General features: G+C 38.2%; 2 protein-coding genes across 3 annotated transcripts; one reads left to right on the top strand and one right to left on the bottom strand.

Annotated features, from left to right (window-relative positions):
• The first annotated feature begins 565 nt into the window (after nucleotides 1-565).
• Nucleotides 566-10650, top strand: LOC149020989 (protein unc-13 homolog). The gene is given in 6 exon segments (XM_089149246.1): nucleotides 566-1326; nucleotides 3175-4044; nucleotides 4438-4545; nucleotides 4547-4894; nucleotides 8544-8733; nucleotides 9007-10650. Coding segments are annotated over 6 exon segments (2892 nt in total). The 5' UTR covers nucleotides 566-876; the 3' UTR covers nucleotides 9933-10650.
• Nucleotides 10651-12857: 2207 nt separating this feature from the next.
• On the bottom strand, nucleotides 12858-25583 carry LOC149020988 (dolichyl-diphosphooligosaccharide--protein glycosyltransferase subunit STT3A-like). 2 transcript variants are annotated; one of them, XM_089149245.1, is made up of 24 exons: nucleotides 25350-25583; nucleotides 25117-25179; nucleotides 23254-23309; nucleotides 23086-23157; nucleotides 22769-22874; nucleotides 22634-22684; nucleotides 21009-21104; nucleotides 20723-20782; nucleotides 20537-20650; nucleotides 20105-20191; nucleotides 18693-18796; nucleotides 18305-18400; nucleotides 17727-17847; nucleotides 17542-17622; nucleotides 17303-17434; nucleotides 16946-17212; nucleotides 16555-16698; nucleotides 15749-15935; nucleotides 15521-15618; nucleotides 14716-14795; nucleotides 14549-14636; nucleotides 13959-14048; nucleotides 13556-13653; nucleotides 12858-13409 (listed from the first exon to the last, which is right to left on the bottom strand). In XM_089149245.1, the coding sequence occupies exons 1-23, from the start codon at nucleotides 25560-25562 to the stop codon at nucleotides 13585-13587; spliced, it is 2475 nt and encodes an 824-aa protein (XP_089005371.1). In that variant the 5' UTR covers nucleotides 25563-25583; the 3' UTR covers nucleotides 12858-13409; nucleotides 13556-13584. The 2 variants fall into 2 exon arrangements, with proteins under 2 accessions (XP_089005371.1, XP_089005370.1); XM_089149244.1 differs by having other exon boundaries at nucleotides 12859-13653; nucleotides 25350-25582.
• Nucleotides 25584-26173: the final 590 nt, after the last annotated feature.

Below are 26173 nucleotides of genomic sequence, written 5' to 3'. Positions count from 1 at the left end.
TTTCACATTAAGAAAGAAAGTTTATAAACAAAGAAAGGAAAAGTAAAATCATTCCATGAATTTACTAGCTGTTTTACGAAGCAATCTATTTTTTTTTTTTTAAAGTTTTGCTTGACTTTGATCCTTCCACTATTGTAATTATACCACTCTTGGTCCTATAATGAGCTATTTTGTGCATAACCCTCTTAAATTATTATTTTAACTTAAATCCCTCAATTTGGTAGAAGAGTGAACTGGTCCACAATAGAAACTTTGATCACTTTAATCAAATCTTCTAACTTTTCCCACCAAACTATTAATTAAACAGGGAGAGAAATGCTGGAAAACAAAACCAGAGAGGCTGAAAAAGGTATCCAGTGAGGAAAGAGATGAGGCTACCATTATTGAAATCTCATTTTTGAAAAAAAAAAAAAAACCAGTGAAAAATAGAGGATACCACCGAAAATAAGACTCTCTCTTACTGGTTGCTGGCTGTCACTCAATAATGTAATTCTCAAATTTTTTTTTTTGGGTACAAAAAATGTTAATCTTATACTCATTCAGGGTCATATGTTCAGAAAAGATCTATAGAAATTCCCTTTCTTTATACGCATCATCCGTTCTCGACCCTTTCTCTTTACATTTGCCAGAGTTCTCTACTTTCTCTCCCTCTCAACGTATGAAGAATCCCTTGGAAATTAAGGAAGAATAAAACCCAACTTGTCTCTTCTCCATTAGAGAACCCAAAAAGGCAAAAAGGCAAAAAAGCAGATTGAGAGAGAGAGAGAGAGAGAGGGGTAGAGGGGTTGGTGTCTACTTTCGCCTGTTATATAGATATAGACATATATCTAAACCACTGTTATCTCATCTCTCCAGGGACTGAAGTCTTGGAGAGAGATGGGAAGTACTGATAGATTGCCTGCTATGGATCTGCCATCTCCATTTGGGGAATTTCGTGGGAATTTATCTGATTCGGAGCTGCGGGAGACCGCTTACGAAATCTTCGTCGGTGCATGTCGATCCTCCGGTGGAAAGCCATTGACTTTCATTCCACAATCGGAGAGGAATGAGAGGTCATCATCGCCGTCGCTGCTATCTTATGCTTCTTCTGCTTCGCCTTCTTCTACTTCGCCTTCATTGCAAAGGTCAGTTACTTCGACTGCTGCCAGTAAGGTTAAGAAAGCCTTAGGTCTCAGATCGTCCAAGAAAAGTCCGGCGAAGGATAGTAGTTCGTCCAGGTCGAAAAAGCCGGTCACTGTTGGGGAGCTTATGAGGGTTCAGATGAGGGTTTCAGAACAGGCTGATTCGAGGATTAGGAGGGGCTTGCTGAGAATTGCTGCAGGCCAGGTCAGATTTACTTGATTTGCTAGTGTTACCTTCTCAAAGTTCCAATTTTTCTTTCATTGTCGGGCTTGGTTGTAAATTTTCACTTATAAAGACCATCCCTTGGGTATCGCGTAGATGTTGTTGATGTCGTTGATGTCTTTTCTCTCAGATATCCACCTCCATTCTCCTTTTTCTCTAATGGGTTTCTTTTCTCATTGAAGAAAATTTTTGTGTTTGTCTTTGCATCAAGGTGCGAGTTTCTGGGTATTGTAGTTGATTCTGTCATTTTGTGATATCTGCAGTACCATCCGTCGGTGAATTTTTCTTATTTTCTGTAGGAACATACTTGCATTCTTTTTCCCCTCGGTGAATAGAAAGTATATAATGATCAGCCCAAAAGGGAAAGATACAAGGGGAGAAAAAAAAAAAAGGTTTTTTTTGGGGGGGGGGGGGGGAGGCTAACAGTGCATAACAGGAGTGATGGTTTGGGAGCAAGAAAAGAGAGTTTGGAGCTGACATCCTATAGATGGCCTTGCGATTTTCTGTATTCTGCGTTTTTTAAATGTGCATGTAATCATGAATGATTGGCCCTAGGGTTTGCGTTTGTGCGCGCGTGCTTTCTTTGTTTTTGGTTTATATTGTTTGCCACCTGTGTTTGGTTACCATGTACAAGCTTGGACCACAGTGTCCATGATAAACTATTTGTTGTCTTAAGGATTCTGAAAGGTGGTTCACATTTGCAATTCTATATAAATTCTCTCTCTGTTTGGTCTCATACTTCTGCAGTGCAGTAATGAGTGCAGGTTATGTCCCAGCCTATTCCGGAAAGAGAAAGATTATTCACTTTCCTTTCGAGACAATTATTTTATTTACTCCTATTTTGGACCGCAAGGATACTTAACCAATGTGACTCTTTCTCTAATCTCCTCTTTTTGTGCTATGCTGCTACTCACACTTTTAGTGCATTGGCGATTAAGAGCTAGTGATACAGTTGAAGTGAAGACGTTGGGATTGGTAATGAGGTGTTGGCTGTTTCTTCTTTGCTGCAGAGCCATGAATAGCATGACTACCAGCTTCTCCATGTGCATATGGCATTGCATACCCTTCTACATTATTAAGTGTCAGGTGGGAAATTCAATAGACAATTACTACAAGAATTCCCAAAAACATCTGCTATAAGAATTGCTTGTAGTGTTTCCGGTCATGAGCACTTACCAGAGTTGGCTTGCTTATTAAAATGTTGATGTATTTTTCCCAAATGAGTGAAGTCACTTTGGTTGAAGTTGACCAAGCAAGTATTGCAACTATTGCAACTGCCCGTCTATGACAACTTGTGTCATTATTAAATGGGTTAATCGCTTGGAGGGAGGTCTGTAGATTTCAGTTGAATTTCTTGTTGTTGGATCCAGGGATGGTGTGTGATTTTGTCCACTTGTCAAAATATTTATTTTTGGCCTTTGGCACATCTCTGTTATCAACACAAGTCAGTCTAATGTTGATGTTAGAAGTGCTTTAGTGTGGAAAGGTCCAGCTTATGCCGGAGAGACTGCAGGCTGTGCAGTCTGGGTTCATTTATAAGTTGGATTTACTGTAAGTGGATGTTCCTTGGAGTAATTTGCCCCTGTTCTAGCGATTCCAATAAAGTGGAAACCCCTTAAAAGCTTATGTGCAAGTAGCTAGTGATTCTTTGGCAATTTGGTTTGTGATTTTACTAGGTAGTTCATATGCGTGTTCTGACAGTATTTGCTAAATGTTGTTGTGTTTTCTGAATTTTACCCCAGTGTCTTTTCTGCAAGGAAGACAGAGGTTTTATTTAGTTCAGAACATTGGGTATAGTGGTTGACCAGCTCTTGCTTTGGTTTTTAACAGCTTGGCAGACGCATTGAGTCCATTGTATTGCCGTTAGAGCTATTGCAACAGTTCAAGTCTTCAGATTTTACCAATCAGCAAGAATATGAAGCTTGGCAGATGAGACATGTGAAGGTTCTTGAGGCTGGACTACTCCTGCATCCACATCTGCCACTAGACAAGTCAGATACAGCGCCCCAACGGCTTCGGCATATTATTCATGGTGCCTCTGAGAAGCCCATAGAAACGGGGAAGAACAATGAGTCGATGCAAGTCCTTCGAAGCACTGTAATGTCTCTTGCTTTCAGATCATTTGATGGTTCTGCTTCAGAGACATGCCATTGGGCAGATGGGTTTCCTTTTAACATTAGACTCTACCAAATGCTTTTGGAAGCTTGTTTTGATGCCAATGAAGAAACATCTGTTATTGAGGAGCTTGACGATGTTATAGAGCTCATGAAGAAGACATGGGTGGTGCTTGGGATGAACCAGATGCTCCATAACCTTTGCTTTTCTTGGGTTTTGTTCCACCGTTACATCACAACTGGTCAAGTAGAAAATGACCTACTGTTTGCTGCCAATAATCAGTTAGCCGAAGTTGCTCAAGATGCAAAGTCGACAAAAGATCCAACATACTCAAAGGTCTTGAGTTCGACATTGAGCTCAATTCTAGGGTGGGCAGAAAAAAGACTTCTTGCTTACCATGACACATTCAGCCACACAAATATTGAGTCAATGGAGAGTATTGTTTCACTAGGGGTAACATCAGCCAAGATACTAGTGGAAGATATCTCTCACGAGTACCGCAAAAAAAGGAAAGAAGAAACTGATGTGGCTCGTAGCAGGGTTGATACTTACATCAGATCATCGCTCCGCACGGCTTTTGCTCAGGCAAGTCCCTCATACATTATTTCCCCTCGTAACAGGCCTCCTATGATGGGCATGAAGCCCATTACCTAAAAACCTACTCTATGGTGTAGATCTACTTGGATCTAGTTGTTTTATTTGGTGACCTATCGAATGAGAAGAACTAAATAATATGCTGTGCAAGGCATTTTATTACACCAAGGTCCATGTCTATATCTGAAAGGGCACATGCCAAAAGATTATTATTCTGGTTTTGATAGAAAGCTTATTCATTGGCTGGTTATTATAGGCACAAAATGTAATTTCCATATTTCCTAGAATATGACTTTTCTTTCCCTCTTCATGCATCACCATAATTTGGATCAAATCAGTTTTTGTTTCTGTTTTATGACATGAAGATTGGTTCTGTACTGACAGAAAATGGAGAAGGCTGACTCAAGCAGGAGATCATCAAGAAAGCTGCCCAATCCTCTTCCTGTCCTTTGTCTTCTTGCAAAGGATATTGGTGAGTTGGCAACTAATGAGAAAGGAGGTTTTCAGTCCTGTACTGAAGAGATGGCATCCTCTTGCAGCAGGTGTTGCTGTTGCCACTCTTCATGCTTGCTATGGCAATGAGCTGAAGCAGTTTATTTTGGGTATCTCGGAGCTCACACCTGATGTTGTACAAGTGTTAAGAGCTGCAGACAAGTTGGAGAAGGATCTTGTGCAGATTGCTGTTGAAGATTCTGTGGACAGTGAAGATGGCGGCAAGGCAATAATCCGTGAGATGCCGCCTTATGAGGCTGAAACTGCAATTGCTAATCTTGTTAAGGCATGGGTTAAAACAAGAGTGGACAGAATGAAAGAATGGGTTGACAGAAATCTGCAGCAAGAGGTTTGCAATATCTGGTCTTTTTCTATTTTGCTTCATTGTGGTGCTAGAATTTATATTTTATAATTTCATATTTTCACCTATGCAGAACTGAGTACCATTTTCTTGCCTACTGATATTCTAGAAACCATTTAGGCTTGTGCAACAGCAGGTTTTAAAACCCATAGCAATAGAATCCAATTATTAAAAGTGGCAATTCTGTAAATAAATTGAAGTTTTGGTGTTTCTTTTGGTAAATTAACAGGATCAGGGGCAAATCAGGAATTAAATTCCAAAAACCCGATAATTCTGTAAATTAATAAGCAGATGAGTTTAAAGAGAAGGATAGTTTAGCACTTTTGGATTAATAAGTGCTCCATGCCTTGATCTCTCATATTTGGTGGGAGCATCTGACATGAGAGGAGGGACCCCAAATCTAGATCCATTGACTTGATTTGGAGAGCCATCTAATTCGATGTCACTGCTAGGATCCAGTCTCTCCGTCATCTCCTTGTTCTGGAAATCCCAAGGAACGGGATTATTGTTGTCTCATGGGGACTTGGCTCTTTCCTTTTGCTGACTTGTAGGTTGTACCCTCCCCCCTTCCTTGTACAGTTTTTCTCTGCCTTCAGGGTTTGGTTAATGAATTTTTTTCATTCATCCAAATAATAATAATAATAATAGTAGGACCCTAAATGTTTATAGAAGAATTTATAGGACCCTCAACGTGTATAGAAGAATTTATCTTTCTCCTTTTATAAAACCAGAAATCCAGCAAAGGGTTGCTGGCTTGCAGGTGAGAGATCTCACTCAGTAAAGGTCTGATGTATGTGAGATTTCTGCATAAACTAATGATTGAATGATTCAGGAACCGAAGATCAAAAAGAGTTTACTGAAACCAAATCTGGCCGAAGAATCTGGAACAGCTTGCTAACTGATTTGATTCTCTCAACTGAGTGGGTAACTCCAGGATTTGGATTCCTTATGGATAGGCAACCAAGCATAGAATCACAGCTTTAGAAGGGAAGAAGTGGAAGGGATTGATCTGAATCTGTGAGAGGCTGTGGTTTCATCAGAACAGAAAAGGAAGAGGCAAATAGGAAGAACAAAGGGGAAGCAACAAAGAAGAAATGAAGGAAGAAAAATAGGGAAGAGATTGGCTGGGTTTTTTCTTTTTTTTTCTGGGAAGGTGGGTGGGAAGGCTGAGGATATTGTAGGGCATCCTTGGCTTTAAGTTTTTGTCATGGTTTGAGATCTCAATCTCAACAGGGATCTCAGTCCCTTATAAAACTGGATCTCAGACAAGATCTGGTAAAAATCCTGGTCAACTCAACCATACTCGAGGCCCATCTTGGTGGGTATTAAGGCCCAGGTTGGGCTGGAATTTGGTTTTTAGCTTATTTAGGCCTTCTAAACATAGTGGTGGCCTTAAATTTGTGAGAAAACAAGTGTATATATGATTTTCAACTTGACCCTAACTTTGAAACTGATATAGTTAACTAGTTAACATGTAGATTTATAAAACATAAAATACAAAATCATTACTTGATATGAATGAAAACATAAAGGTTTAAAGTCAAATAGTATATCAAACATGTTCAGTTGTTCACAATTTCAAATTACAACATTGATGTGCTTATAAGTTACACCATGAGAGTATAAGAGTGAAAATTCAATGACTAAGCAGCTTCTTTCAACCTCTGTTCCACCAACACCAATACTACCTTCATCCATGTAGAACAAGTTTTTGAAAAAATTGAAGTTTGGGAAGAGCACTCATCTTACTTCAAGATTGGCTTCAAAGTCAGTAGATGAGTTAAACGGCTTGTTTATGCAGCCTAGATAGAGATCTGACCAACTCTCTAGCAAAAAATTTGGCCAAAACACTAAAACCAACAAAAGGAGGATTGTCTAGATAGGTACAGGTCGAGATCAAGATATCTCAACTTGTCTCGATCGAGATGGGGTATTTATAAAGACTGGGTTGAACTGAGATCTTGCAACATCCAAGATTTTGGCTGAGATATTTTATTTTTTGGTATCGTCTTGACTTGCATGAGATCTTGTCTCAAGGTCTCAAAAAAAGGATATCTCTGCGAGATTTTGTGAGTCCTCGAACTATGGTTGTTGTAATTGCACTCTAGTTGCACTTCATTCAATTCATTTTCTCATCTTCGTTCAGTGGTAATGTGTAAATAGATGATAAAAAACTCCTATTTCAAATTTTGCAATAGAAAACTACTAAACTACTCTTTCAAGCTAGGAAACTGACAGCTTAGTCAAATCCTGAATATATGTAACCCAGAATGAACATTATAAAATAAAAGATTACAAAGCTATCTTTTACCAACCCTTGTTAGACCAAAATCCCGATTTGGGCTGGATCCCCTTGGCCTAGGTTTTTAGTTCAGGTCGTGTTGGTGAGCTGGTGCAGTAATAATATTGTCACTGCATCAGGTACTAGAAGATAATTCCTTCTTTACTTTGTATATTTGTAATTAGGTTATTTTGGAAAAACTAAATCGTCAGAGGTAGATGCACTTTTTGTCGTTTGGAAACTTACTTGTCCTCGGTTAGATATCTATCACTCTGATGTATTTGTATTTAGGTTATATAGAGAACTCATTTAGATGTAGATTTTGTGATCTAGTATGTTTTAGATGCATTGGCAACGGGGATAATTGGATAGGGTGGAAGGAAGCAGAGTTTGATCTCCATGTTTTGGAACTAACTGATTGGGAGGTCAAGATAGTGATGGTGTTGATGCTAGTGCTGGAGAGTGCAAAATAAGAGGAAGAGATGGATTGGGGAGCCCAGGAGGGACACAGCACAATTTTCGAAAGTCCTTTTTCAGGTTGTATCAAGGAGGCCAAGGTTTCCATACAATGTGATATGGAATAGGTGAATACCACATTGAATTTGTTTCTTCATATGGACTGCAGTTTCGGAAAAAACCTTTACTTTGGGCAACCTGATTCAGGCTGATCAATTGGGACCAGATACAAGCTATGTGGTGAGGCAGAGGAGGACGAATACTCTCTTTTTGTTGCTTGCATGTTTGCAAGTCTGTAGAGGGGTGTTCCACGTAATGACTATGTGCTTATTTTCTCCTAACCTCTTCTCCCAAGGATGATAGGTTGCCAGGGATGCCTGCTGCAAGCGAGGGTGGTAACAACATGGAGAATGATTCATTTTGCCCTTTGCTGCTGTATTTGGAAGGGAAGAAACAGACTTATTTTCATGAGAAAAAAATGATCAGTGGAGAAGTTTACAATTAGGGTGTGAGGTTGGTTTACTTAGGCTCCCATTGTTCCTGAGTTTAGGGATGTTAATAATCCGTTGTATGGTATTGGTGGATTAGGGATGTTAATAATCCGTTGTGTGGTATAGGTGGATCTGTTTTTTATATTTCCCTTCTTAAATGAGCTAGTTGTAGGTTGATGGGTTTGTTGGGACTGCTAATCCTGTATCCTTGTACTGGTTTTTGGATGGCTGTGAGCTTTTTCTCTTGCATGTGAGTTATGCTGTCTCTTATTAATCAATGTATTTTTCTTTCCTTCTTCCCCCACCATCAGGGAGAAAAGGAAAACTACTTAGTAAAGCATATCCAGTGCACGGTCTTCCACTACTGCACAACATTTCCTTATGCTACACTGTCAACCATGTTTTGTAGGAATGGAATCCAAGGGTGAACAAAGAAAAGATAGCTCCGTCTGTTGTTGAAGTCCTACGAACAATGGATGAGACGTTGGATGCATATTTTCAGTTGCCGATTCCCATGCATCCAGCTTTGCTTCCTGAGTTGATGACAGGGATTGACAGATGTCTTCAGCACTACGTGACTAGGGCAAAATCTGGCTGTGGTATGTGCAACCCATATGATCCAGTTTTTTATTCCATGGGTTTTCATCTATATATATATATATATATATATATGCTATAATCACACTAAGCACACACCACTTCCATAAGGTTAACTGACTTTCTGGACCGTGGGATGCGGGGTATACACATCACGTGTGTGCACCTGCTGTGGGACTTCCAATTTTTTTTTTCCTCTGATGAAAGTGTAACTGCAGAAACCTTCCGTCTCTTGGTGATGTTAAACTATTATTTTCCTCTATTTTGATGAATAGGGACACGGAACACCTATGTTCCCACTATGCCAGCACTAACAAGATGTACAAGAGGATCAAAGATATGGAAAAAGAAAGAGAAGATGCAAGGCAGTCAACGGAGGAAACCTCAGGTTGGGACAATGGATGGGGGTAGCCCCTTTGGAGTTCCACAGCTTTGTGTCCGGATTAATACTTTGCAGCACATTCGGGCAGAATTGGATACCTTTGAGAAGAGGATAATAACCCGCTTGAGGAATTGTGAATCTGCTCAAGCAGATGATTTTACAAAAGGGTTGGGAAAGCAGTTTGACCTGGCAGAATCTGCTTGTCTGGAAGGAATCCAACAACTTTGTGAGGCAATAGCTTACAAGGTCATCTTCCATGATTTAAGTCATGTTCTATGGGATGGTTTATATGTTGGGGAACCGGCATCTTCACGGATTGAACCTCTGCTTATAGAACTTGAGCAGAACTTAGAAATCATAGCAGATACAGTTCATAACAGAGTCCGTACCCGTGTGATTACTGAGGTCATGAAAGCTTCATTTGATGGATTCTTGTTGGTTCTTCTTGCTGGGGGTCCATCACGGGCTTTCTCTCTGCAAGATTCTCAGATAGTAGGCGAAGATTTCAAATTTCTAAGGGATCTGTTCTGGTCAAATGGTGATGGATTGCCAAATGATTTGATAGATAAGTTCTCAAGAACTGTTGAGGAAGTTCTCTCCCTTTTCCGTGCAAATACACAAAGCCTCATTGACAATTTTAAGCGCAGGACCTTGGATGCCTATGGCCCTTCTGCCAAGTCCAAGCTGCCACTACCTCCAACTTCAGGACAATGGAGTCGAGATGAACCAAACACACTCCTACGTGTCTTGTGTTACCGAAATGATGATGCAGCAACGAAGTTCCTTAAGAAGACCTACGATTTGCCGAAGAAACTGTAGCTGTGGTTTATGCTGCAGCATGGTCATGGAAAAGTTGCTTCTTTGAAATTTTCCACAGAGCAAGTTGATGGAGTTTCAAGTTCTAACTGTAATTATGATATTACCAAGAGGGGGGGGGGTTCTTCTGTTTTGCTTTGGTTAGCAGAGTTGATATTATCTGAAGCAAACACTGTTCTTGTATAGTATATTTATGGTTGGGTTTTATTTTAGGAGAGCCTTTATTATTTATTGGTTTGTCTAGTCCAAGGTATTATACTGTTAGTTGACTTCATGTGATCGATTAATTTGGAAGATAGCAGGAGACAGTTGGAGATGGAGGATTGTGGGTTGATGTGAAGTTCAGAATTGGATTAGTATTCTTAATCATTCTTTCGCACGAATTTAGGTATATGGTTCTAAATTGCTGACTTCTATCAGTAATCATCAGAGACTTCTATTCCATCCTTTCCCCTTTCTTCCTTCTGAATATGGTTGTTATTGCTTCATTTTCTGAGATTTTGAGAGCTGTTTTCATATGCCTTAGACAGATAGTGATGCTGCTTCTTCAAGTAAAACATTGATGTCATGTTAAATGTTCTGAGAATCAGGAGGTTGTAAATATAATCTGGACGCGAAGCTTCTGTTTATGTATACTGATGGCGGTGGAGTGCCTTTTTCAATTGAGAGTTCCATGGCAATTTTGCCAAACGGAATGTGAGTGTTGATAAACGGAAATCCTGATAACATTTAACGACAGATGCACCAAGCCAATTTTAAGTTTCTGGTTGAAAGTCAAATTTTGAATGACATTATTTTAAAAAGAAGAACTTTATTGGTTAGATAATGACATTAAGGTGGAGAGAAGTACAGTAGAATTTTTTGATACCTTCTAATCCACGAAAATCTAGGGAGTTCCATTGAAAATCTGTTCTCTGCTTGACACAAGGCTTGGTAGGTAGATGAGTTTCAATTTTTCTGGAAAGGGGAACTCCAAGTCTTTGAGTCAGATATTGTCTCTAATGTATCTTGTGAAACGGTTAGAAAGATGTTAAAAAAACAAACGATTCTCCTACCCATCCCTCCCGGTTTAAAAAATTATAGCAATCTTGTCTCAATCATTCTACAACTGCCGCTATTATAGGTTTTCTCTATGATGCATGATTCAACAATTCATGTACGGCATTAATGACCCGTCGACCACCGGGGGTGGTGGTCTAGTAGTCCCAAACTCACTCTCAAGTGATTTGATAAACTTCATGTCCCAGGTTTGAATCCCCTCTACTCCTTTCTTTCTTGCATTGGACGGTTGTGTGCTCTTTGGCCTAGGCATGAGTGTTACCGACTTTTGTGAACTATACTAGGCCTCCGGTGGTGCTCCGCTGACTGGGCCAGTGCTTGCGCTGGTAGTACACAGGGCTAATATTTGTATAGGTTACACTCGATAAAAAGTCTGAACATTACGTAACAGGAAGCGCTAGGTCGCCGCTACTGCAACCCCTCTTTCTCCTACCAAAAAAAATGGACCCGTCGACTGAAATGGAGTACACAAATTTTCTGCGAAGAAAGTGACCACGCATGTGGGTCAGTGGCTCAGTGCAACCAAGTACCAACACGATAAGATTGACAGTTGGCACCACGAAAGTTGAAGTTGAAGGGTAGTTATTCGAATGCGACCGTTTTCTTTTGGGGTCAGTGGGTGAAATGATTCTTACATTACAAATTGATAATCCCGAGGATGCAATTCTTGCACAATGATAGCAACTTTCTGTAAATGGATTTACCATCAACAGTTTGCTGTTAACTGTTATGGACGGGCTTTACTAATAAATGCTTAACACCGTACAATCTACCGTCAATATGAAACTTGTGTGAGACAAAATTTCGACAAACTCCTTACTTTAAACTTGCCAAGAAAATTTTATTTATCCAAAATAAGGCAAGACAAGTGTACTGCATGGTGCAACTACAGCAGTGAAGCAATTATATTTATGGATGGCACTTATTAGTGAAGATGTCATGAATTCCATGCTCTATGTGATAGGAAATACATATGTGCACAACAATGCACATACGTTAAATAATTGGTTAGGAAAGCAAAAAAAACTACAAGACCAGTTTAGGCTTTTCAAATTTAAAATCAAACTTTAAATCTCAGCCCATTTTTTGGTATAAAAAATGTTATGCTATATAGATTTTTTTTCTCAACAGATAATCATCATCTCCTAATATAGAACTATCAATTTGTCAATGCAGGGTTAATAGAGCAGTAAGATTCATACTTCTCAGTGGAAAGGTCATGGGTCCAACCCTTGCGGACAACAAAACTCCCCTTGAAGATAAAATCAAGGTGCGCGCAAGTTGGTCTAGATGAACCTCATACACCAAACGACATTAGATGATACGCATCCATATTTGACCCAACCGATACGATACATCTTGATACGTCTCTTCATTGAATTACACTAAAATACATTAGTCAGAACGACACAATACTAATACAGGACAACACATCTCTTAAAATAACCTAACCAATACGATACTAGATACCAATACTTTAAACCTTGCCCGCCACACCTCCCCCCTCTTCCCTTGGGGATGTGGGCCCCCCATCCTAGGACTAATTAATTTCAAGTCGCACGTAATTAACTAAAAACAGATGTATATATCCTTCAGAATGAAAAAAAAAAAAAAAAATAATAAAAAAAAAAATCCTCTTTTAATTAAGACCGATCCATCTACAACTACCACAGCCCACCCCACCCCCGGGGGTACTGAGGAAGGGAACACCCCACAAATGCTAAATGAGGAAAGGTTCGACTTCGGTCTTTATTCCGCAGGTGAAGGAATACGTCTGTGACGTCTGTCAAAACGTCTTAATTTTTTTTTTTGTAGGTAAAACATCTGTCATAACGTCTCTAGTACATGAAAGCACCATATCCAAATCCAGAGTCATGACCCTGGTTAATTCCTATACGCTGGGGTGACATGATTGCCTACCGTCCTTGACCAATTGAAATGTAAACATCAACCTGGTGCCATGAAACTGAAGTCTGTAATATAGCACATAGCAAGACTGTGACCTAAACAATTAACAAGTATGCTAGCACAGGCTTTGTTTGGTCGCAAAAGAACAAGGGAGGAGCTTAAAATGAGCAAACAAACATCAGTCATCCATTGGTCTTCTGCATCACTATTTGCATTTGGACCAAGACCTAATCGAGTAGAAGAAACCTTGTGCAATATGTGTATGCAAGCAATCATGCCAATAAACAGTACAGCCACTCTTACATTGATAAGGTGCAAAACAACCGTATAATAGGAAATACGGATAAATACACAAATGTTTCACTTTAGCTACTTCAAGAAATTAACTATTCTGGAGATTGCTCATTTCACTAGTGTGAACAAAACTGTGTCAAGAATCAACAGCATAATTTATCTTCTATGGAACTGGTCCAAGGCTGACAAAAAATTATCCCAACACTCACGGAATAAAACCTATAAATGTCAAAGAAGAAAATGATCGAGGTGGGATACTAGAGGCTGAAAATTTTCTATTGGAGGCAACTAGGCTACCATACCTGCACCAATCCCTCTCTAAAGGCTGGAGCAAGCTAGATATCTATGGAATAGTAAAGACTAACCTGAGATATTCGTTAGTGTGATAAAGAATCTAATGCCAAGGATTTCTCTTTCTTCTCTTGCTTCCTTTCAAGTCAGTTGTCATGCTTCCTTTGGAACTCTGTCACCATTAATAAAATAAGAGGATATGAGATTTTCTGATTCTCCAGCAAGTACAGAGTACTTTAGGGATGAGGATACTCTCCAACTCTCAGTCCATCCCAACTCCCCCAAACCTCACACACCAGAAGGGTGAAGTGACAGCCCAGCACCTGCCCAGGGTGGGGTCCACCGCTGCTTGTATGAGGTTTTTTTTTTTTTTTGGGTGGGCGGGAGTTGGAATGGGTGAGGAGTTTGAGGGGATTGAGATCCGCATATTAGAGCTAACCGATGCACATTCCAGTTACACAGTTTAGTTCCAATTACCGATTTTGATTTCTTTGTCTTTCCCTTGATCCTATTTTTTGGAGGTTTTAATTTGTAGATCCTCACCATCCAATGGTGTGTTGTGAATACCTGAAATGATCAGAAGTTCTCAGAATAAACCAGAAAAATGTACACTTAATTCACATTACAATACTTCAATCCTAAAAAAGTTTAGAAAGAAGTCAAATGACAGAATACATGCAAACAAATGGTTTGCCCCAGCTGTAGAGATGATTTCAGGCACTCAATTAGAAACTCACTTGTGACTGAAGACTGTCAGCTTGAGTCATATGTTGCTAGCATAGAGGAAGACTGACCTTCTCAACAAGAGAGAAGGGATGGCTTGGTATTAAGAAGCATTTAGAGGAACGATGAACATATGAAAATGGGTTCAGAACATATACAAAATGCCATTTTTGCAAATTGGTAATGAAGCAACTTTCAAGAGTATGGAATAAATATATGGGAGACAGGAACAGCATTAATCAGCAAAACTAGTGCAAAGCATAGTATTATTCATATTTAGAGCATCAGCATTAGTAACTACCAAATAATCATGCATAATGAAATCATATTTCTTGGATTGTTACCTCCTCAAAATAGTTGAGTTTGAAATACTTCTTTCCAATTTCAGTGCTCCTTACTCTATCAAAGCCTTTGCCATCTGTCTCCACGAATCTATAATTCAAGAAAAAGAGAATGAGAAACTTGTAACACAAAGAAATATTGCAAAACAAAGTCTAGGATGAGAACGAACCTATAGTATGAGAGTTTGTACATCAGACAATTTAACATGGTTGATGTGGCCTGAGAATCAATCCGGTACTGACCATCTCTCTAGTACACAGCAGCAAAAGTGTATATTACTTAACCAAAAAAAGGCGCAGAGAAGTTGCAGATAAGCTAACAGTAGGCCAAAGTTTTTCTTTTCTATTTTTCTTTTTTTCTGTGAGATGTCAGAATAATGATATCAACCAGCATCATCAATCAAAACAACTTCAAAAAACATCATGATGAATACTTGGGACATTTATAAAGGGAAGGTACACCTATTTGTCATTTGTTGGTGCATTTATGAGTTTCTTAGCAATGAAAAATGAACAGAGTCATAGTCACACCTTTAAGCTGTATGCATCATTATACTATCAAATGAGAGCCAGCTTCTCTGACAGTTTAGTGAGATATTAGGAGGCTCTATGGGATCATATGCAGAAAGAAGCCACCTACCCCTCTTATGTTTACTTGTTTATTATTCAATTAATGTGAAATTTTCCTGCTCTGTCAAACACACTACACAATAATTAGGTCCTAGATTGTTGATTATCACATCTTTTTCACAGTTCTCAAAGATTGAGCAGCACTCTGACAATGTCCATTATTCCAAAAATCTGTCATCGAGAAGCAGTAATAAACAGGCAGCTTTAATATGCAACGAGAACAACCTCAAGACAATCCCATCAATATGACAGATTAAACTACAACCATAAATGGTAAACACAAAAATCTGATTGTAAGAGGAAATTAATAACTGGAACTAATGCTTGCTTGAACTGCCAACTTACCAGATAATCGGGTTCCTTTATGTGGGGGAACACACCACCTCCTATACGAACCATCCACAAAAATTTATTGATATCATCACTGGGGTAGCCGACAAGACCTGAGCATAATAAAAATTGTTTGAAGCAATCAAGTTTTTCAGTTAACCCAATGTCATTTAATATTTAGGACAATGAATCATGAAGGTAAAGAAACAAAAAAATATAAGAAAGATCAACAAAGAAGCCAACCTCCAAAGACAACAAGAACATATTTTACATCCAAGGAGTAGAAAATCTCCCAGGCAGCCTTCTCTGGAGAAGACATGGCTGTACCAACAGTTGCAATATGTGTGTTGTTCCATGTATTGTTATCAACAATGACTGTACGATTAGCCATTGCAGTTGTTTGGTAACCATAGTCCCACCAAGATGCAACCTGCAAGAAATCCTTGTTAAGCACCCATTTCCTTCAGCTAAACATGAAGATAATTGAAGCCAATGGGTCTCATATGTCATCTGATGCGATGCATTCAGTGCCAAAAAAAAGTTTTAACTATTGGAGAAACCATTAAAACCCAACCTGTTTTCAGCATGAACCATAAGAATGGAATGCTTCTGCGCAACACATACATTTTAGAGCATATAAAAATCAAAAGAATATACCTTTTTCAATCATTTCTTGTACACTCCTTAAATCAATAAATACCCTTTCAAATGACACTGGAACCATCATAAGTCATGAACTTCTCTAAGCACCCTAGAAATAGCGTTTGAAAGGTAGCACCAGAAATAATGCCAAGGTAACAATAAGAAAAATGTCCTGGGACTAGCATGAAACTCATTCTAGGAGGCATGAAACCTGTTCTATGTGTTATTTAACATCACCCTAAGCCACAAGTGGTCAACTAAAAGTGCCCATTGGCCTATACTAATATCATATTTTTCAGGTACTGTATCAATTCCATAACATATCAGTATCTTAAAGATATGGTATGTAGCAGTTAGTATAAACAGATATGGAAGGATAAACAAGACCTAGGGAATAAGACAGTCACCTTATCATCAACTTCAGTATTATGGCTCAACCATGCATAGGCCTCTCGAAAGTCATCAAACACGTGAAGACCATCATGTGAGTGTGATGTCAGAACAATAGAAGGGGCTGAATAAGCTTCTGCTGCTGCCCATACACAATGAACCTGTAGAAAGAAACCTCTTTGGTACTCAAAGGCCATGAAACATAAGGAGTAAAGGTATCTAAACTAACAAAAACCAATTCAAACCATAATAACAAAAGCGTTGGAAGCCACCGAGAATCCGTTGGGCTTTGTGTGTGTATGTGTCCATGTATACATATTTAACTAATTTATCTACCAAATTATAAATATCTCAAAGCAAATATATCAAATTTGCGAAAAGACAAAGTCACAGAAGAGATTGGCATACCACATAAAATGCGCCCAATAAAACAAGTAGGATAATGGCAATAACAGATGCCTCCAATGGTAAAACCAAAAGCTTCTTCTTCAATTGGGACTTCAAAGAAGCTTTTATCACATGTTCATGTTCCCTTTCCTTTTCCTTTTCCTTTTTCTTGTTCTTCTTTGAGGGTCTTTCCTTTACAATCTCTTCAGTTTTATCAGTTGGTTGTTGTATTTCAGTCTTCACCAGTCCACTTTGATTAACAGCAGTACTAGATGTGGTATCCCCTACCTTAAAGTTCATCACCATGACTGTTGTTATTTCATTAAGTTGATTATAAGCTGCTAAATGGTTGGAGAGTAAAATATAAAGAATTCATACATCAGATTGGGAGTTCCCTAACACTCGAGGCAATTGAAACTTGACTGATCGTGTCAAAACATCAAAAGCTTCAGAAAGAGCGATTCCAGACAATATACATGCTGCAGGAGCCAGAACAAGCATGAGCCGCACCTGAGGCATATTATACAGAAAGTAAACCATGGATGTTAAATATCAGTGTCACTAGCAGAGAGTCATAAGGAAACCAAATGAACTTAGCAATTTAAAGATCTATTTACCATGACTCCGGAAAAATATACTGAAGTTACAATATAAAGGACCACAAAGGAGCTGGCATCAGAAAGGGGTAAAAAACATGCCTGGACAGATAAAGAAACAATTAAAATACAAAAAGTAGCAAAACAAGCATATACAACTCATTTTGAGTCACCCAGCAAGACTCAATGACCAGGGATATGCTTACAATAATTCCAGCTGGAACAAGGAAAGCCAAAACATTAATGTCCATAAAATATGATGGCCAGGTAGGTGGTTGATGCTCGCTAACACTAGCAATTATGGGTATGTACTTGCTTGCATAAGTCCTGTTCCAATTCCATAGAGAAAGTGTCAGCAATCTAAAATAGAATGAATGGTAACAAGAAAATAAATAAGAAATAAGGATCACAATTAGCATTCAACCAATGAAAGAAACCAGGTTACCATATCCCCAGAACATATAGAACTAAAAAAAAGTAGGTACATAGCTGGAAAAAAGTGGGATGACGGAGAAAAGAGAGAAAATCACAGTATGCTGTCTAATGAACTTTAGGGGCAGCCCTTGCCACAATGGTTGATGGCCACACTGTAGCCTGAGGTCAAGGTACCGAAACAGCCTCTCAGCAAAAAAAAATTGGTTTTTTTTTTTGGTGGGTTTCGAACCATGTTCAACTTTGAAACATCAACTTTAGATAGGCATGATACTTCTGACTTAAACATCTTCACCCGAATAGAATGTGAAAAGAAACAATAGAGATATGAAATGCAAGAATAGATGCTCACGGATCAAGGAGACTCAAACTACGGCCACTCCATCCCATTGTTGGGCTCGATGCTACCAGCGCTACAAGCACTGCTACCACTGCACAACAGACAACCCTGAAAAAAAACCATTACTTCAACATGATGTTCTTACAACTTATAACACCAACACATAGCATATTAGTACTGCAATGTTTGTGGTCCAAATCAGACAAAGTGACAACAACATTTGATTGACCAGTCCTCCAACTTCTCCTATAGAGGATAGTACATAAGAACTTTAAACAAATTCAAGATAGAATATATCTTGGATCTGAAAATGCACCAAGAATTTTGTTAAGTTCGTTTCTTTGCGCACTTTTTGCCGGTATCATTCAGATTCTTAAAAAAAGAAGGTAACGAGCCTTACATGCCCACAGACAAGACAAGAGCAACAGCCACTTTAAACATTTTTTGTGAAAGAAGTCCTTTAATGTAATATACAAATGCTGTGACATGAATAATAATGAATACCTGCAATTGGTAAAAAAAAAACAGTGAGAAACATTTTATAAAGGGAGAAGAATAGGGAAGATAAAAAGAAATCGAACACAACAAAAATCAATTCCTATTGTGTAATCTTTTTTTTTGTTTTTTTTTGTTTTGGGGGGGGGGTGTATAAGGGATTTCTATTCCTTTGATAAAGTAAAGAATCTAAAGTGTTACTCCAGATGCCAGAACATGCACATATGAAGACAAAGAGATTATGCAGGAGTATAGAACAAATTATGTCATATATAACCAAATACAGATTTAACCTTCACCTAGAGCTGTGCTCCACCCAAGGAAAGGTGAAATTCTACTTTTTGGCTGACAAGATAAGAAGTCAAACCTCAGCCATCATTCATACATTGCAGGTCATAGTGTTATCTTCTGCTTTCATTTATACTGTCTTTGAAGCCAATACTGCACCAAGTCATTTTCAGGACACATGCACCTTAAGTAGATATGAAAGCAGAACTTCAATCAAGTACTAGGGTTCCCTAGATCCAGGCATAAGGATCACTAAGAGAGCCATCATAGACAAACTTTTCCAAGCGTCAGTGCAAGTGATCCATGAATAAGCCTAACTAGCACACAATAAAACCATACATAGAATGGCCCTAATTTGACAGGTTGAGAAAATGAAGGACAACATGAACATCTTACTGCACCCATGATCATCCCCCCCCCCCCAAAAAAAAAAAAAAAAAAAAGAAACTTCTGACAGTTTACGTGCTCAGCAATCTGTTGTAAATGTGTCTAGAACTTGTCACCATTTAGATTAATTCGCACTACCCCCACTGATTTCAACACCAGAAAAATACTTTTGGTTTGCTCGGAAGGATTCAGTGTTCAATCACTGACATATATGAATTCTCATAAAAGCATGTGGTCACGTAGGCCCATGTGAGGATGTTTGCTGCTAAGAAACTAGCATTGAACCCAGACAAATTTGCTAAGTGAATAAGTAACTGCAGGTAACATGGTTGACCCTCTCATGACCAAATGGGAAGAGGTCTTCCGTATTGACAAACTGATCCTGCATGAATAATCTTCCATTCATACATCAATAGTCTCATTCTTTTCTCCAAGTCTCAATGTAAAACTTGGAAGGCTTCATACTCTAACAGTGGCTTTAGAATGTCCCATGAACTCCAAGCATTATTGAAATCGATACCATTTCAAAAAGAAAATCTTGCACCAAAGATCATGTATCGAATTGTATAGGAAAAAAAATGCAGAAAAAAGGGAGAGCACCACATAAAATCTCCAATCATTCATCAACATCAAATAACTCACCAGAAATGATGCAAAATGTTCTGATGTCATGACAGCATTAAAACCAACAACAGGCACCAATGCAGCCAACAATGTCCCTAGGACAATCTGCGTTGACGAAATTATATTTCAATGACAGGATGAACAGAAAGTTTCAATTAAAAGCTTTAAAAAAATTCCAAGAATAGACCACTTGCCACAATACTAGACCCCAGTTAGTTGGGACCAGTTGTCACATTAGTAAGTCTTAGATTTATTGAAGTGGGTCATTTATACCAACATCAAAGCTATGTCTTCATCTGTATCCAAAATACAATGTAGAATCGTAGATACATGTCATATTGTGACTCCTCAACCTCCCCACCCCGTACATATCATATACTGCTTGCCAAAAACATGCACCATTTATTTGTCATTATAATTCCAAATTTCTCGAATGCAAAAGATACTTACAAGAGGAGCATAGGCAATGTACAGCCTAGCAGAGTAGCGGCCAGTTACAATGCACAGAAGCACATGCATTGGAATAAGATTGATAATAAAGGTATAACCACCCCACGAGCAAACCTGAACCATCCACCAGGAAACATAAATACATAAGGGGGAAAAACACTATTAACTTCATAATGCAACACTTACCATGTAGAAATAAGATAGAGCATTTAAAGTTGCATAGAAGAGAGAACCCGTGTTCAATGTCTGCAAATAATTCAAAGTTACCATCAGGCCATAGTTACAACAAAGGAATAACGAAATCTCATGCCAAATAGAAATCCAGATTCAAAAAGGCCATATATAAACAGATCATTGCAAATTTTCTAGTTACAACTGCAACCATTCCATATTTCCATGAGTCAACCGTCTATTACTAATAAAAGGTGAACACAAAGAGAAAAAAAGCATTAAATTTCTAGTAAAGTCCAACCTTCACATAAAGATAGAAAGTAAAGATCAAAGCGAATATAGCAACAGCTTCATTGTCATAGCTGCCAGCCACAGATCGAGATATATAGGATGGCACCTACAAAGGACACATAATGAAGAATAGTTAGTTCGTATGAAGTCCAATCGAACTTTCGGCACAGACAAAGAATGAACCATGCATTTCCCTACCCCCCCCACCCACCCACCCAAAAAAAGGATAAATAGATGCAGATAAAGATTTAATAATACACTTACAAAAGAAAAAAGAAAAAGTAAATTTAGTTTGAAAATTAGAAAAGGGAAAAAAGAAAGACTACTGATCTCAAGCCAGAGAGAATGTTATTTTCCATTCTAAAAATGAGAAGCAAAAAAAAACTTGAGCAACCCAATTACCGATTTATAATTCCATCACAATGGATGTAATTAGAGAATGATATCATACTTAGAATCCCTATCTTATCTCATAGGGGACCCAACAACTCTCCTGCTCAACCCTCAACCTCAAGTAAAGCTAAAGTGAAAGACATATACTTCTTGTTCTGCCATGTGCCCATGGCAGAACATGACAAGCTGAACGGGAGTGATCAATCCCAGCAAGGAAAGATGCTTTAGATGGAAAGGATGACTGAACAACATAAGTAAACAAGAGTGAATCAATCCCAGAAAGAAAAAATGTTGGAGACCGAATGGATGATTCAGCAGTATATGCACCACATTCAACACCTTCAACGTACACATGGAAACACTAACTGGGGTCCTAGAAGTCGACCGACAAGAAAAATCTCAAATTTTACAACAGGAGGAATTTAGAATTATTTTAATTAGTTTCAAACTCAGCCTCATAAAAAACATGAAGTGTGAATTTTGGGCCTTAAGCATGCAGAATCGGAAGAATCCCTAGCTACCATTTTTTTTTTAAAGGAAGAAAGTTGAGTAATGAAAACAATATGCCCAACGCAATAAGATAATGCAAAGCATAGTTCTTGAAGGATGAATATATAAGAATAACAAATTCCAAGGGGAAATCCTCTTTTTTCCCCGATGATTGCTCATTAGATTTGACTATTCTAGCATTGTATCTATTAATGCATATAATCTCCTTTATCTTCCAAGATATCTTAAACCATTCACCAAAAACAAACAGGAAAAAAATAAAAAATGAAGGATTACCCAATTGGCAAGGACATGCACCTCCAATTAAGAGGTCATGAGTTCATTTCTCCTTAGGGCCTATATATCCCCCCCCCCCCCCCCCCCCCCACCAAAAAGGAAAAAAAAAAAAAAAAAGAGAATCTGGAAATATCAGCCATTTAATGATATTGAAGACCAGCTAGGCTAGCTTAGTGGCTCCATTTCAACCAACGAGTATTTTTCCATTGTGCAAAAGTTGATATAAAAAGTAATCTAAATGTAAAAAACAAAAATCACTATAGCAGTAATCAAAATGTTAAATATGGTAATCTACTGTAATATGGTTTCACAACCTACAATCCAAGGAGAAAGTCTTCTACATTCAGCAAATAGACTTGGGAAGGGGAGTGTGCAGAATTGTAGATTTTATCAATCCCAGCAACATCTAAGAATTATCAACAAGAACCCCATTCAGAAATTAACATGTAGGATTACCATAGCCAGAAGAGCTGCGGCTGTTAATCCTGCACCAGTACCCTTAACTTCCTGTAACAAGAATAAATATATTGATAATTAATGTGGTCAATGATCATAGTCCAAAATAAGAATCATGCCAGTAGAAGGCAAAACCTTGGTCAAAAGGTATGCTGCCCAAGAAGCATTGGCTGAAAATATGGGAGCAGTGAACACACAGACAGTCTCCACAGACAGAGGAATGTTCAGAGAATTCAGCAACCTGCAATGAGAAAGCAGACACTCAAATATAAGGTAAAAAAGAAAAGGAGAATATAACACTATGAGCGCTGAAGATCAACTGAGAAATCATAATTCAAAATTTTAAGACATAATAGAACTCAGCACTAAAAGAGAATGTTAGCAGAGACAAAGTGAACACCAACATTACACTCCTAAAGAACAGTAATCATACAAATAAAAAAGAAACTTACCACCATATGGAACCTGCTGTCAAAGTCAATCCCGGATAAACAGTCCCACCAATCACACGACCCAGAGGATACCTTGTAACAAATAAGATGAGAAATGTCTTTCAACAAATTTTGTACTTTTAACAACAAAATATAAGCTAGAATAATAGAAGTTTTTATAGCAATTACCAGGTCCGATCATCAAACCAATTCCAGAATTCATATATTCCCTTCTTTGTAAGATACTGAAATAAATAAATGGCAATTCAGCTAATATATGATCAAGAAATAGAATAAAAGCAATAGACCAATTGAATCATGCACAGTATCTTAGAAAGAAGTGCATAATCAGATGAATGCTCCAAAATAACTGTAAGAGAAAGCTCAATTATCTCAGAGTTTCCAGAACTTAGACCAGATACGACAACTATGATCTAAATAACTACAAAAGCACAATCCACTGCTAAACTGAAGCCTTAATCCTCATTATGTTTATCAGAACAAATAAACTATAAAATAAATAATAAATAAATAAGCCCAAAAAAAAAAAAAAAGGCACTTGGATGACCCAATCAGAAACTCTATTCTTCAGCAGAATGTAAATTTCATTTAGTAATCAAAAGGAAATAAACTAAGTTTAAGAATGAGTCATGAAGAGATCTTTGACTTCAATAGAATTACTATAGCTATAAATGGTGTAGCCATTCCTTGCTTTTTGCTTTTTTGCTTTTTTGTTATCCATTGTTGCTGCTACTATCAGGCTTCTTCCAACTCTTCAAAAAAAATCTCCCTGCAACCTCTGGTTTGAGCTTACCAATTGCTCCATTGATTTCCAGGCTTCTTCAAAGCTCTTGAATGAAGTATCTCCCTGCAATGCCTCTGGTTTGACAAGACCCAATTGCTCCATTGAAATTCCTCAGTTCTTTAAATCTTGAATGTTGTACTTCAGTGATTATCCCTAGGGAGTCAAGACCCAACTGTTTGTGTGAAATTCCTCAGTTCTTAATCTGACTCTTTACTACTAGTGATTATCACTAAAGAGTTAAGGTCACTCTCTGATTAAACCCAAACCAGTTATTTCCTTGAGTTCACACCACATCAGATGCTTGAAAATATTCAAGAGAAACTTGGGCTAAAACTTCTTGACATATTCACTCTGTGCTGGTCAACAATTTGCCAATTTTGTCAATTTAAAAGCACTAACTTTCCAACTGACAGATACGTCAAATGACGACCATATTTTTATTCTTCTTTGCCTTTTTTGGCTCCAGGGGAGACTCTGTAGTCTATATGCGTGTGTGTGTCGTTGGGAGGGGGAGAGCCTGTTTAAAACCATAGCAGTTCTTCGTTTAACTTAATAAGAAAACATTGGATTCTACCACACACAATAGCTTTAGAACTCTTTTACATCCTGCAAAGTTCCATCCCTTTTGAATATAGATTCTACACAGTTTATTGCATCTCTTCCCTAACTATGCACATTATTTTCAATCTTCATAATTTTGATCAATTTCTCTTCCTCCTGAGTTTTTCAATTTCCGAATAGTAGTTCAGAAATTCTAAATTTAAATGATTTTTATCCCTGGCCCATATAACCTTGAAGATAGAGTTTCACAAACCTGCATGTATCACATGTTTCTCTCGAAAAGTGGACATACATCCATAAACCATGCCTTGGATGAAGATAATGAAACAAGCTACAAATGGTGCTACTTCCATAATAGTCCATATTAACTCAACGGATCTTATGCACGCGTTGATTTGGTTGGAAACAATTTATTCTGTGTCTTGAGTTACTGCATGAGAGAATTCTATCAGTGTTTACTTGGGGCTGGTTAATGAATTTTAGGTCTCTGAAATTCACTCTCCGAATTTTAGCATATAGACAGACAACGTCAAATTAGAAACATAATAATTCAAAGGAGATTTTTCAAGCAATTTGTCATATTCATAACATGTTAGGACCAATTCGTATCGTAGTTAAGCCAAAAAAAAAATATTTAAAAAGAAGATTAACTAAGAGCTCATATTATTAGAAACCGAACTGCAGACCTGAGTAACTCTGTAATTGAAGTAGGGATCAAACTCGTGAATAACACTTTCGTACTTGATAACCTGTACATCAATCAACAAAGCAATGCAGTCAGATAGTGCGCTAAATGATACGACAATTCATGAGAAGAATGTCGAAAAGGAATTTTAGATTTCTGAATAATCAAATTCCAGATCTACAAAATCAGTGATGCTTAGGAGAAAGTTGGGAAGAAAAACAGAAGAAATCTTACGGAGAAAAGACGGATCGAGAATGCGAGAACTCCAATCAGGAGGAGGATGAAGACGGAGAGAACATTGCCAAAGGCATGTCTAAGGCTCGAACCTTTGCCATTCTCCGAGACCTCCATTAACGGAGAAAAATGAAGCAAATTGATCAGGTTGCAAAGAAATGAACCCAGTGAAGGGTTTGTCTGAGGTCCGGAGATGTTAAAAAAGAAGACCATTTTGGAATTGGTAGGAAGTCGCAAAGTCGCGCGGACGAACGAAATCCCCAAGATACCCTTACGTTGAGATACCAGGATCGGATCATCGAGGTTTGTGCCGTCCAGTTTTGGCGGCAAATTTTTCCGTGACAAACTCTGAAGGATAATCAGATATGAATCTGAATCGAAGGAACCGATACGGCTACGTGCCGGTAACTCTACATTGCAATTGTTTGCCTCGTCTTTGAATGGCATTTGCTTTTTCTTTGGTTATACAAGACGGTAAAACATCAGTTAACAGCATTAGATGTGCCTTAAACCCTTAGATGTGCATTAGATTTGACAAAACATAGAAAATTAAACCCTTAGATGTGCCTTTTTTTTATTATTCCTTAGATAAAATAAAATTTGCCCAAGTCAGCCTTACGTGCACCAAAATCAGCATTGGCCAACTCTGCCAATACAAATCCGGTTTAAACCATGGAACTCAAAGGCAAAAAAACCAAGATTTTCTAATGGGTATGCAAAGTTTGGGTTGCCACGCATTTGCCCAACTATTCAGTGCCCCAGACATTTCAAGGGGAGGATCTACTGATGGACTCTTCTTTTGATTTCAGCCACAACAGTAATTG

The sequence above is a fragment of the Hakea prostrata genome, chromosome 3, assembly GCF_041222555.1.
Source record: "Hakea prostrata isolate BN-2017 chromosome 3, UWA_Hpros_2, whole genome shotgun sequence".
Lineage (NCBI taxonomy): Eukaryota > Viridiplantae > Streptophyta > Magnoliopsida > Proteales > Proteaceae > Hakea > Hakea prostrata.
The sequence above is the reverse complement of the archived record's forward strand: the minus strand, read 5'-3'. Positions and strand labels throughout refer to the sequence as shown.

Bases quoted from the DNA above. Each gene is read 5' to 3' on its own strand.
- LOC149020988 (XM_089149245.1), bottom strand. From the start codon at position 25,562: ATGGTCTTCTTTTTTAACATCTCCGGACCTCAGACAAACCCTTCACTG. The intron at 17,848-18,304 runs GTGAGCATCTAT...GAATTGGAACAG, and splicing joins AGTTTGAGTCTCCTTGATCC to GACTTATGCAAGCAAGTACA. The intron at 17,623-17,726 runs GTAAGCATATCC...TTATCTGTCCAG, and splicing joins TTGTTCCAGCTGGAATTATT to GCATGTTTTTTACCCCTTTC.